Source organism: Gymnodraco acuticeps, unplaced genomic scaffold (assembly GCF_902827175.1).
Source record: "Gymnodraco acuticeps unplaced genomic scaffold, fGymAcu1.1, whole genome shotgun sequence".
Lineage (NCBI taxonomy): Eukaryota > Metazoa > Chordata > Actinopteri > Perciformes > Bathydraconidae > Gymnodraco > Gymnodraco acuticeps.
In genome coordinates, this window is record NW_022991340.1 from 987,324 (window position 1) to 1,000,944 (window position 13,621).

A 13,621-nucleotide genomic window follows, 5' to 3' on the forward strand; every position below is an offset into this window, starting at 1 on the left:
GTAATAATTTGTTCACAGTTGAAAATAACAAAACCATTCAGAAAAATTAGTTAAAATTGTGTTAAAATAAAACGGCCATTCTTACCCCCTAATCGCACCAGGAGCGTCTGCGCTGCGGCTGCGCCGCGCTGCGACCTCCTCCTGTGTCCTAACCCACCAGGCGCGTTTCAAAACGTTGCGGAAGCGGAGCGTCGTGTGTGTGCAGCCTCGCAGTTGTTGGATGAACATTCCACTTCCTGCCTGCGCCGCGCTGCGCCGCGTCAAAAATAGGATTCATCCTATATTTTAGAAATTCCTTGCGGTGAGGAGCTTCTGGGACGCTTCGAGCCGCGGCGCAGCGCGGCGCAGCGTGTCTGGTGGAATAGCACCCATTGACTAGAGTGGCCGCGATCGCTAAAAACGCCGCAGCCGCAGCGCAACGCAGCGCAGCGCAACGCAGCGCAACGCAGCGCAACGCAACGCAGACGCTCCTGGTGGGATTAGGGGGTTAGATAGACTCACATCTTCCTTTTCCAGTGAGCAGGGCCGTCCCTCCCTACAGGCTGATCATGCAGGCTGCATGGGGCCTCACATTGCACAGGGGGCCTCGCACAGGGGGCCTCGGCTTATGAGCAGTTCTCAGTGCAGTTCTCCGCACATGAAGAAGGCAGTCTCTGCAGAGCATATAGGCTAATGGAGATGCAGTTATTTCCAGCATTCTTTATTTACCATTCATTGAAGTATTTTATGCCTTTTATCTGCTAATGTACAGGAGGAAGAGTGATACACTGTCTGTCTAGTTGGCTTATATAACAGTTAAAGTTTACAGCCTAAAAAACATGGAGCATTTTGTTCCCCTTATATTCATTTTTATGTCAATTTGCACATTTCATGGTGATGCTCAGCCCTTAACTCCTAACAGTCATCATCATGTCAACCACAACACAGAGAAATACTGATAGAAATGTGTGTGTAGTTGTTGATACATTGCTGACAGAGGGAACTACATGTGAATACAGATTTAAGAAATATCAGTTTTTGAGCATGTCATAAGCATGTTTTGTCTTATACTATATTACAACTATATTATAATAAAAATAATATAGTATTTATATTATGTAATTGATTATGATTGTTATTATTATTTGTAGAAGTTGTTTATTTGCATTAATTATATTTTAATCTTTTTGAGGCTAGTATTTGGCAGGAAATGCAGACGTATTCACCTGTAAACGCATACTGAACGACATACATGCACATTTACCTCACTATATAAAAAAGTAACTGTGATGATGGGGGGGGGGGGGGGGGCCTCATCTCACAATGTCGCTTGGGGCCCCAAGTTGGCAAGAGAGGGCCCTGCCAGTGAGACATACAGTATTCATGAGATTGGTATGTAATAAATATAATCACTTTTACTGCTGAATTGCTCTCCGTGTTAATTTAAGATTAACTAGACCTGAGGTGCTCCCTGGTTTAATATTTACCCTAACAGTAACCCAAGAGACTGAGCCAATCCAAATAACCAAGCACTGATTATTCCAGTTATTGTTTGACCAAATTAAACACTTTTTAGTATCCTTATGAAAAATAGAGCATCTTAGACTGAACCACTTCCATAAACAGTATGATATAAAAAGTTGTGGTTTAATGTACAAGCTGGAAATACAGTCTGATATATTGTATACTGCAGTTTCAAATTCACACAAGAATATCTGTAATGGGCCAAAGGTGTCTTATTGACAATATTTATATGATAATGAAGATAATCTTTAACACAACCTGTTCACGAGTACCTCTTTTCACCCTCTGTCTGAAACCAGAGCCCAATCTATTCGTTAACTTCAGCTAATTTGTTGAAAAGCATCAAATAAACACGTTGATGTGGATAGTAAAATTAAAAAAAAGACCCAAAACACATGCTGCTTTTCAAGCTTTTATTGATTGCTCTTCTATCTACAATGTCTACCATAGTAATAACTTTAATAATAATTGGTATATAATATATATTCTTTGCTCTATTTCCATCTGTTGCAACTCAAAGCAGAACACATCCTCCTCCTTTGGCTTCTACAAAGCTTGAGTCAAGGTCATTTGGCAGCTTGCCGTTCTCTCCCCAGATGTTCATCTCCCCAAACACACCCGTCTCGATCATCTCCTCCTGCCAGGGGATCGGGACGTTGCCGGAAGAAAAGTCGTTGTAGAAATCGGTGTCTTCCTTATCCAGGACCACACCTTTGATCGAGCTGAAGGCGCCCACATCGTCAATATCTTTGGCATAGACCGCTTTAGGATCAGGGACAAATGGTGGCGGTAGCATTCCTTTAGATGGAACACAGACGAAGAACAAATTAAAGAATATATATTATGCTCGTTTTCAGGTTCATATTTGTATGTAGTGTCTCTACAGGGACATGTCTCCATGCGTTAGTGTTCAAAAAGCTCTTTATTTTTCTCATACTGCCTGTGCTGCAGCACCTCTTTTCACCCCCGGTCTGAAACCAGAGCCCTGTCTGCTCTGTATAAGCTCCCGTTGATGCTAATTTTCGTTGTGGCGAAAGGCGGTACTGCAACTATGACGTCATTGGGCCCAAAAATACTTTTTCCTATTGATTTACATTGGGAAAGAGATGTCTGTAAATCAGCTGATAATTTAACTAAATCAACTACCCAGTACGAACACTTTTATATATATAGTTAGAACCGAGAGTGGGAGATCGGAGGCGGGGCTTAAGAAAATTCAAGTCTGCACTCTCTATGGGGCCAGATACGGGTACATTTGCTCTTGAGAATCAGACCATTTTGGCGTTATGCGCCACTGAGCAACTTTAAAAGGAATAAACGGGGTCTCGCCTCCAACGCTGTATCCAGTTCTCTTTATACATTCATGGCTGTGATTGGTTTGCTGTCCGGCTTTGTTGTGATTAGTCAACTGCGTAGAGATGTCCCGCCCCTTAGTCATGTACAATGTGTTGGAGCACTAGCTAATAGAAGTGCGAAGGTTACATTGTGGGGCAGATGTGAAACAGAAACTTTGGGATTTCAGCCTTTGCAGACCATTTACATGCACACAATCACATAAATAACACACTACAGCAAAGGGAAAACCCCAAAAAGCATAATAAAATATGACATAAGAAAAATCTATATATTTCTTTATTTCTACCTTATTATGCAGATAAGCCTTCTTCGATTGTATTTGTTAGACATCACCCACCTCCTTCCAGGCAACCCCAGTTAATATCTTTGAAGAAAGGCTGTTTTTTCAGCTCCTCACAGTCGTTGTTTTTGAACCCGAGACGTTTTTCTGGGTCCTTGTGCATCAGGCCTTCACAGATATCCTTGCAGTCTTTGCTGAAGACCGGTGTGTATGAAACTGGATCATTCAAGATTCTGCGAGCAACCTCCGTATTCTCAACCTAAAGAAAGAGGACATTTGTATGGTTTGGCATTGGACAAGAGCAATTGGGGGATATTTTTGTTACATGTTAGGTACCTTCTCTCCTCGTACTCTAAAGGGCCCTTTGGCGGCAATCATCTCATACAGGGTGACTCCCAGCGTGAAATAATCCACTGTGTAGTCATACTCCTTCTTCTGGAGCAGCTCTGGAGCCATGAAACCTGTATTCATAGACAACATGAGTGTGGTTTCACCGTAACAATAACCTGGATTAGAGCATTTTATCTACACTTAAAGGTCCCCTATTATACTATTTTCCATCAATATATTATAGGTCTCTGATACAAAACATGTCTCTGAAGTGTTTGGCTCCAAACACCAAACAGATCATTGCAGCATCCCATAATCCCCTCTGTTTCAGCCCTGTTTCAAAAGTGCTGATTCTCTGTCTGTTACTTTAGATGAAAATAAGGAGCCACTCCCCTCTGAGAGATATTTGGTTAAAAAGAACACAATGGTGCTCTAGGAGGAGATTCAGGTGATAAGGTGGGGGGGGGTTACCTTGGTTGGTGATTGGCTAATGGTTACACACAACAAAGTCTCACGGCATTTCGTGTTATAGTCACGAATTGAATCTATTGATTCGTGTTCACCAACACGATTTCCCAATTTTTTTCGTGTCACACAGAACGATTTTAAAAGCAACGTAAATAATAACAAATTACAAGGAAAAACAGATTTTAAAAAATACAGATTTCAGTATTCTGACACAGAACGATTTTAGAAGCAAAGTATTTCTATTGGTATGTTTTGTGCCTGCACCAAATAATAACAAATTAGAAGGAAAAAAAGATTTAAAAAAATACAGATGTCAGTATTCTGAGGCTCTGAGCCCCATTTATTTTCCTCGCGGACGGCAAAAAAACTCCGACATTATACTATTTAAAATAAAAGGGATAGGGTTAGGCTTAGGGTAAGATATTGAGTAAGAAAATGTTTCTATGAACCACACAGCTTCTGGTATTCCAAGACCCGACCGGACAAAAATACGTGGTGCAGGCACGAAACATACTACCAATAGAAATACATTGCTTTTAAAATCGTTCTGTGTGACACAAAGAAAATGCGGAAATCGTGTTGGTGAACACGAATCAATAGATTAAATTAATTTCGTGACTATAACGCGAAATGCCGTGAGACTGGGTAGTTACACAAGCCAAAACATCGTTATGACATCATAAAGTGGCCAAAATCTGATCAGCTCATTTTCAGACAGGTTTTTATAGAAATGGATCAGGACAAAAAGAGAGAGAATCTTTTTTCCTGAAACTTTCAGAATCTCTTTGATGTTGATGAAGAAGAGACATGAAAAAGTGGATTTTGCATAATAGGTGACCTTTAAGCAGTTTTGTTAAATGAATCCAAGAATACTGGATTAGCTCATTTACCTGGAGTTCCTGCATATCCACTGGTTTTGTCTTGTCCTGGTGGAAGCTCAACAGCGAGACCCAAATCTGACAGGCGGACGTGTCCTGAATGAAAAGGCATGGATTTTAAACATCATTACTTGAATAGACAATCAAATATGATACATTATTTTCACTTTTACTGCCCTATTAGGGTGTGTTAGACAGCCTGGTGTTTACTCTTTTTGAAGGCACCTCTTAACCCACTACAGGAAAGGGAGAACCCCAAAAAAGCATAATAAGGTCTCTTTAAAAAGATTATATTTACTTGGTTCAAGCTTCAAGAGTTTTATTATCATGTGCACAGTAACTACAGTGTAGTTATGGCAATGGAAATCTTAGTTACCGAGCTCCTCCAACAGTGCAACATAGAACGAACGGACATAAGACAACAAAATAACAATAATACAAAAATAAAAATAGTGCAAATGAACAGAGTACGATACATTTGAATATGATACTTAAGACTAGATCAATGCTTTGGCTTATGGATGGTTATGGTGATTCTAGCACCAAGATAATACAAATCAGTGTTTCCATAGGAGTAAAGAAACATGGTTGAAGAGTCAATAATGGATAGGTTAAGACATAGTGTCGTCACAGCTGTTATTTCAGTACATCCTGCCGAGGAAATCTTTCACCTGCATCATCCAGCAGAACGTTCTCTGGCTTCAGGTCTCTGTAGATGATCCTGTGTTGGTGAAGGTGCTCCACCCCGCAGATGATCTGAGCTGTATAGAAACAAGCTCTCGTCTCATTAAAACCAGGATTCTTTTCATCCACATTGTACATGTGAAACCTGCAAGAGAGGGCGGGTGTTTAAAGTGTGTTCTGAAGAGTTTGAGATCAAGAAGTGCAGAAGTAATCTTCAAATTGATAAAATAATCAATGTATGGAAGCCTTAATAATTAGCTCATAACGGAAAACCTTTGTACCATGATTGTCTTTCTATATGCTATCAGTGCTGAATAGTGTTAAAGAATAACGGGATTGTTAATGGTTCAAATGTGCGGTGCGACATAGGCTGAAAGAGATACTGTATAATGTGTGTCTGTGTTTCTAATGTGTTATATCATAATGTCCTGAGTGTTCAAGGTATCGGATCAGTGACCGACTGAGGCTGTACTCAGTGTTGAAAGAAGTACTTAATCCTAAGTATTATCAGCAAAATGTAATTCAAGTATCATCAGTGAAAGTACTTGTTATGCAGAATGGATCTTTTCACAGTATTGTATTACCATGGTTGTTATATTATCCTGTTTATATACATGTAAGAGCATTTAGGTAATGCGGTTGGTTTGGACCAAATTGAGATACTTGAAATACTGTTAAATTACTAGTACGATGCAATATGCCATATCAGCACATATGTGTTTATATGTGTACAAAGTAACTAGTGAGTGTTAAAATAAATGTAGTGGAATAAAACGTACAATACATTTATCTCTGAAATGTTGTGTATTAGGAGTAGGAGAATACTTAAGTACAATGTGTCAAAAAAGTACTTAAGTAAAATACTTGAGTAAATCAACTGAGTAACTTTCCACCACTGGCTGTACTTGGTATTTGTAAAGCTCACCTGAGGTCTCCACCGTTCATGATGGTCATCACTAGACAGAGGTCAGACTTGGTCTGGAAGGCGTAAGCCAGCGACACGATGAAGCGGCTGTGAACTTTAGCGAGGATGCGCTTCTCCACGATTGCTCCCTAAAAACACACGTTTAAAAATCAGGAAATAATTTATGTCCAACAGAAGCAAGAATGCCAACTTTTAGAAGGAATGAAACCCAGTACCCACAGGCATGAGGCTCAAGAGAGGGAAAGCTTACAGTATATTTGACAAACTATCACTTGTTATCAACACCACAGCAGACGTATGTATAAAACAGCAACTGTATGCAGCTACTGACAATTACACACAGCACAGAAGCTACAGGGGACTGGATGTTTGTAGGTGCTATTGCATTTTGACGCAACAATCATCAATACTTATAACTACTACAGAAAGATGAGATTCAACAACGTCGGGCTAATATTCTACCTTTAAAATGCAGGTTGGATTGTTGACTGTTGTACAACAAATTACGTGAACAAATGCATAGACAAAGTTTATTACAAAAGCGCAAACACAGCCGCAATCTAAATCGTAGTCTGTGGATTTAGTCTAAAGACTGTTGCTGTGAGCTAAAGCGATCGTAATGCAGAGACACCACGGTTACTGTGCAATGTACATATGAACGTCCTGCTCATACATCCTGCTAGCTGCAGCCCGAGGCGACAGAACTTCAGAAATATACGTTGTGCTCACGGCACTTAATAACATATTAGATGCAGCTCGAGAGACAAGCACACGTTGGTGAGTTTGTTTGTTTTTTGTGAGTAACGTTTGCTAATGCGCCACTGACGACATGCTGCTACAGTTTCTACGAGCCTACCTGCTCAGTCTGACATCATTTAAAACATAATTAGCACCCTGAAGTTCTTAATAGTTATCTTATCATTAACGGCCCGTCCACACGGCGGCGTGCGTTGAAGCTTCAACGCTTCTGCCCATTCACTTTGAATGCGGTGACGTCACGCTTTGCCGAACTGCATTGTGGGAGCGTTGCTTCGCTTTGCTCGCGTTGCTCGCTTCAAAAGTTGAGCAATGTTCAACTTTTGAAGCTTCGACGGAAGCGGCAGCCAATCGAATCATATGCCAGTACAAGCTCTAGCCAATCAAACCGCGTGCTTGTGTGTCCGGGGCGGGAGATTCATGTGATTGGTTGTTGGTCAAGTTTCAGACACGCCCACCGGCAAGCTTCAATGCACGACGCTGCGTAACTCAATTTGTTGATTGTAAAAAAATGCGGTCTTATACTACTGGCTGATATTTGAAGTCACTGAACATTTAGCTTAACTATCTTGGGGCCTGGTTTTTCTAATCCTGGCTCTCATGCATGATTTACTCACGGTGTGGCAAACCATGTGCCATAATAACAATTTAGTCTGCCGGGTAGTTTAAAAGACTGAAGACTTTCCATAACACATGAGACCCTCCCTGCTGGTACCGTATACAGGACAGGGGAATGTACTAATGCTACACTGAAGCTTTTCTTTTATCCATACAGGATGTCTGTAGTTTTTCCTCTTTTGGTAACGCCTACCAGCTTTACCATTCTTGCTTTTAGAAGCAGTGGGGCTTAGTTCAGTATCCCTGAGCGGATCTGTTAGGTATTTTAGAGAGTCACAATTTTCTTTTCATTGAACCATTGTGGTAAAATAAATGTCTGGGTTAAATCCCCTCTAACCTCTTGTTTGATCTCACTTTGTGTTGTTACTCTTGTGATTGCCACTAATGGTTATTTGCTGCCACATGTGTGCTTTACCTGGTAGCCCCCACGTTTCTTCAACCTCTTCTTCTCCAACTTCTTGTTGGCGTACATTTTGCCCGTTGCCTTAGCCTGACAAGCAAACACTTCTCCGAAACCTCCTTTACCCAGGACCCTGAAGTCATAGAACCAGTTCTCATCAAAAGGCTGGCTCTCCAACCATTTGAACTGGACATAACGCAGGAAGTACATGCTGTCCTTGAAACCAGCAACCATCTTCTCCAGGTGTTTGAGCATCTGCTGCTCACTCTCTTTGAAAAGGTCCCCGCGGGCGTTCTTAAAGTCTTCAACGACCCGAGCAACGGCCTTCTCCTCCAGGAAGCTGCAAAACATCTTTGAAGCTGACTTATAGTATTTATTGACCATTTTCTGGGCCTTCTGCGCTCTGTCTGCTTCTTGGCATACGGTGTAGTCTTCGATGTCCTTCCACAGCTCTCCAGCATTTGTATGGGTCGCCTCACTCTCCAGAAACTGCAGGAACAGGCGCTTGCCAATGGGCTGATTGACACACATGCTGTCAAAAGCTGTGTCTACAGATGTTTTCATGTGTTCACAATCTCTGATGTGTGGGAGCTTCAGCTTGGCACGCATCTTCTTGTCACGCATGGATGCTGCTGTCGCTCCATCAATACTGCCACGCGCTGAAACGTAGGCAGAGTTTGCCACAACCGTCTCCAAGTCACCGAGGTCCATAGCTGCACCTTTGGCCGACACAAAACAAGAAGGGAAGTTAATGAGAGAAAAATGTCTATTCAAAGGGGCTCAATTACGCTTTTTAGCCTCTGTCTTAAACGGGATCCCAGTCTGCTCTGATTGGTTAGAGATGTCCCGCCCCTTACCCTAACACATACAATATATTGGAGCACTAGCCAATAAAAACACGAGTGTGACATAATGGTGTCACTATGTTACGGAGGTAAACAAAGGAGTCCAATTGAGGCTTTTCAGGCAGGGGAGGGGGGGAACTGGACAAAAACCCTATATAAAACACTACAGAAAATCCAAAAGCATAATAGGCCTTCTCAACCATTATGACTCCGGGTACCTAGCACAGGCCTGACATTTATAATGTAAAAAAAATGATGGTTAATGTTGATAAAACGATCTGCATATTTACATTCTATTCTTGATATTTCTACTCTGCTTTTCATTGATCTGGGTTTTACAGTTAAACGCTTTTTCCTCCTCATTACATTCATATGTATAGTATAAATTCAACCATAGCAACAGCACAATGTTTCCATCTTGTTCATATTTTTAATTATTCACTAAAACACACATTTGGACAAAATGATATATAAGTAAAGATGCAGAGTTATTTCCTTTTTACAGTTGAATATAACATTATACTGACATTTGAATATATGACATCGACATTGAGTCAGGGGTCTGCCTCATATACAGAATAGTAAAGTTATGAGAATCTTTCCCACAGATGGATTTTGTTGTGACGTGCTGCTCCCTGCTGTTCATAAGACAAACGGCACTGAAGAGGTCTTTATTTCAGTTTCAAAGGGCAGTGAAATTAACCTACTTGCTTGTGAACACAATCACGCCAGGGATTTACGGAGCGGCTAGGGAAGCAGAGCATCAGCTCAGGCTGCGAGCACATTATGCAGATTACCCTCCTAATGATTTAATTTGAACTAAAACGAGCATATCCCATGCTGAAATACACTGTGTACCAAATCAAGCGAGCAGCAGCAACATGAAACACAGCAGCAGGAACATGAACGCAGCAATAGCACGTGAACACAGCAGTGGCAGCAGCAGCCAGGGGCGGACTGGCCATCTGTAGAATCTGGAGAACCACAGAACGGCCTGTCGTCAAGGGCCGTTGACGGCCGGCCCTTTAAAAAAAATAATAGTTTAACGTCATCATTTAAGTTGCGCTGACGGCCGACAGAGGGCGACTGCGGCCGCTAATGCAGTTGTGTGGTTCTTATGTCAAATAATCACACACGAAGAAGAAAAAAGACCGGCCACACGAAGAGAAGGGATTAGACGCCGCGGCAGACAGGGAGAATGAAAAAACATGGATACAAATCTAAGAAAACGAAAAGAAAAAAGTGGTGCCGAGAAGGCAAGAGAAAAAAAGGTGAAGTCACTCGCAGGTGGAGCATATAAATGTCGCAAATTGACAGACCTTTTTGGCAGCAGCGCTGCTACGAGCACTATCAGCAGCAGCTTAGAACAAGTTCAAGATGATGAAGAGAATGATGAGGGCGCGAGTTCAGATATGCAGCCAGCCTCCTGCGTTCATGATGAGGGACAGAGTTGAGCTGCTGGAAGAACCAGCTCAACTGGCACACGTGCAGGGCAAGAGAATTATCCCTTTAACTCAGTGGCGTTTTCTCCTGGAGGCCAAGGGAAGCCAGGCTTCCCCTGTTTTTTATGGATTGTAGTTATATAATTTTAATAAATAAAAACCCTTCGTTTAGTTTCGGTAATTATTCTGCCGGCCCGTCTCTCCCCCATTCTCATTGAGTATTTTACAAAGAGTGAAACAGCGCCCCTCTAGATGTTATGGTGAAACAGTAGATTGCACTCTCTGTTGCGAGAGGAGGCCAGCAGAAATTGGCTTCCCTTGGTGAAAAAAATGGAGGAATTGACCAATCAGATGAGGCTCACGTCATGCCTCACAATCCAATCAAATCGCATCAACTTCAGTTCGTACTGTAACTGTCATCACCGCCCTTAAAAAGTAGCAAGCAACTGAAGCAAGTGCAATTATGGAGGGTGGAGATTTGGAGTATTTCATCAAAAATAATATTACTAAACTTCCGCTACAGCAGGAACTAAAAATGAAATCTGATGACAGGCCAATGCCCAAACGAGCTGTGTACAGAGAGGAAAAAATGAGCGAATCGGACGTAAAACTTTAAATAATAAACAGCGGATTTCTAACATTTCATGTGGCCGGACTGGGTCAGTTTCCAGGGCTGAATTTTAGTCCCAGTCCGCCCCTGGCAGCAGCATTAGCGAGGCAGAGGAAGGAAGACCTGGCAGCTTAAATAGAGCGGCATGTTTAGGAGAATGTGTTTGGTTGGTTGTAAGAGGGACGAGGTGCGTCACGTGTTAATGTATCATTGGTGCTCGAGTTGACTGCCTGAACTAGCTCGCAGGCTTCGCCCCATTGAACATTGTTGCAAAAAGGCAAGCAAGGAGTTTTTGCTTGATAACGATGGATGTGTTGCATTTGAATCACGTTTTATCTCTGCTAATACCACCTTTATCAGTCTCTATGTGGGTATATTTCATGTAAGCTGTTTTGTCTCCACCTGGCCCAGTAGTCTTGTTGCCAAAAGTGATACAGTTGGCTGACGAAGCATTTTCCTGACTCCACATAATCCAATTTACACTGATTGTTGATACCAGGGATTAACAATACAGATAATTGACCTCATTGTTAATTAACTTCATTTTAAGACTTTCTAAATGTGTTTAAAACAGGGTCAGAGAGGCTCTTATTACAGATCAAAAACTGCTGTCGGTAAAAGTATGTCAGCAGTATAAGCAAACTTTAGTTAAAGTATCAAAAGTTAAATGTAGCCTACACATTGTGTAGAAAAGTCCTCTTGAGCATCCATATTAACCTTTAAGTGTTTGTTCACTTTTTACTGCTTTAGATATTTAAGTTTGTGCTAGTTTGTACTTCTTTATATATTATAAAGAAGAGCACAGAACAAAGATTCAGGTTTTCCGATGCATTTTCAAGCTGAGTCAGGGGAGTAAAGACTTTATTTATCTTAAGAAGTAGGACTATTTTCTCCAAACAGAATCAGAATCAGAATCTAGAAAACACATTTTTCTTCCAAAATAAAACTGGTGTCTGGATATAGATTTTTAAGTTTGAATTAGGTTATGAAGCTAAATTAATCAAGACAAAACAAACAAATGACAACATCTTTTATGTGTTATATTCTACAGCAAAAAACAATAATCATGCCATATTAATACATTGTTGTTTTATTAAGGTAAGCAGCATTTGACAACAATTAACATTGATAAAGCAGCACTCACCGTACTCTTGTTGAAGCCGGGCGTCAAATGAGGTATTGAGGTTTATAAATGAAATCCAACTGGGGCGAATCCAACATATATTTTACTTTCTTATATTTCTTCCATTAACTTAAAGTAATTTAAATCATCTTGTTGAAGTCCTGACAAAAATCCTTTATATCCTTTCTTCCCCGACTCTTGCCACCTTGTCCGTAGTTTCTCCAATGAGTTGAAAAGGTTGAGGGATCAAGTCGAGGTGTACTCACATCTGAAATCCTACTTGGTTGTTCATTAGCTAGTAAGGATTACACCCTGACATTATTAGCGGGAGAAACTCGGCACAACGATTAGAGTAACCCAGCAGCAGGAGTGATTACAGATGATGGGCAACTCAACACACATTTCATGCTTGGTTTTACATTGTAAAGTAAAATCACCACAAAGCTGACTCTTTTTTTGCGATGCAGTCTGCAGAGGGATAGTCCAGCTCAGACAGACTGCAGATAGATGTGGATTGTCTTCTGTAGGTGTGAGAGAACATCACGGCTGCAAGCTTTTACAAAAAGCTCAGAACTATTCTGTGTCTCTATGCAAGGTTGGGAGGGTTATATTACAATGTTATCCGTTACAATTGCTAGTTACTGTTAAAAAAAAGAAGTAATCAGTAACCTAATCTGAGTATCAAAAATGTGTCCTCCACTCAGAGATTTTATTTATATGAAAACCTGCCCATGATAATAATAATAATAATAATAATAATACATTATCGCTTTTCTTGAAACTCAAAGACACTTTAAAGAGTAAAAATTCATAAAAACAAAGTTAAAACAACACACTTAAAGGTGGGGTATTAAGTTTATATAGAATTTTTTTTTTATTCATTGGGATAAACCCCTTGAGATGCACCATCTCGTTTTCAAGGGGGTCCCGACAATAGCAACAACGTACAGACATACATAAACAAAATGACAAAATGCAAAACATGACACACAAGACAAACCACGTACAGTCTGTTAAATAAAATGCAAGCAATGCACACAATCATTACAATTTGACTTTGAGACAGTCAAGCAAATCAGTTTCATCAATATCAGTTCAACCCGGAGAGACGTGATGTAAGAATTACATATTTATTGTTTACACGTCATATGAATGAAATGATTGCCATGATAGTACAACAGGAGAATGTAATGGTGTTTGGCGATTAGGCCCCCGGTTTGCAGGATAATCATTCAGGAGGGAAAGCACCGCTCCGATGAAATCCCCGGGGTCTAGACACTGGTGGTGGTGATGAGTAGGTGAGACCAGTCTGAAGGAGGAAGGTTTAGCTTTGTCCTGAAGGAGACGGGAGGCGAGAGGGGTGGAGGCGGGTTGCGTGTGATCATCTGCAATGACAACTGACA

General features: G+C 41.0%; 1 protein-coding gene across 1 annotated transcript; it reads right to left on the reverse strand.

The window, feature by feature from the left end:
* Positions 1–2,017: 2,017 nt before the first annotated feature.
* grk1b (G protein-coupled receptor kinase 1 b) lies at positions 2,018–12,254 on the reverse strand. Its single transcript, XM_034240550.1, has 8 exons — positions 12,240–12,254; positions 8,214–8,917; positions 6,425–6,552; positions 5,487–5,644; positions 4,828–4,911; positions 3,476–3,600; positions 3,197–3,398; positions 2,018–2,301 (listed from the first exon to the last, which is right to left on the reverse strand). The coding sequence occupies exons 2-8, from the start codon at positions 8,907–8,909 to the stop codon at positions 2,018–2,020; spliced, it is 1,677 nt and encodes a 558-aa protein (XP_034096441.1). The 5' UTR covers positions 8,910–8,917; positions 12,240–12,254.
* Positions 12,255–13,621: the final 1,367 nt, after the last annotated feature.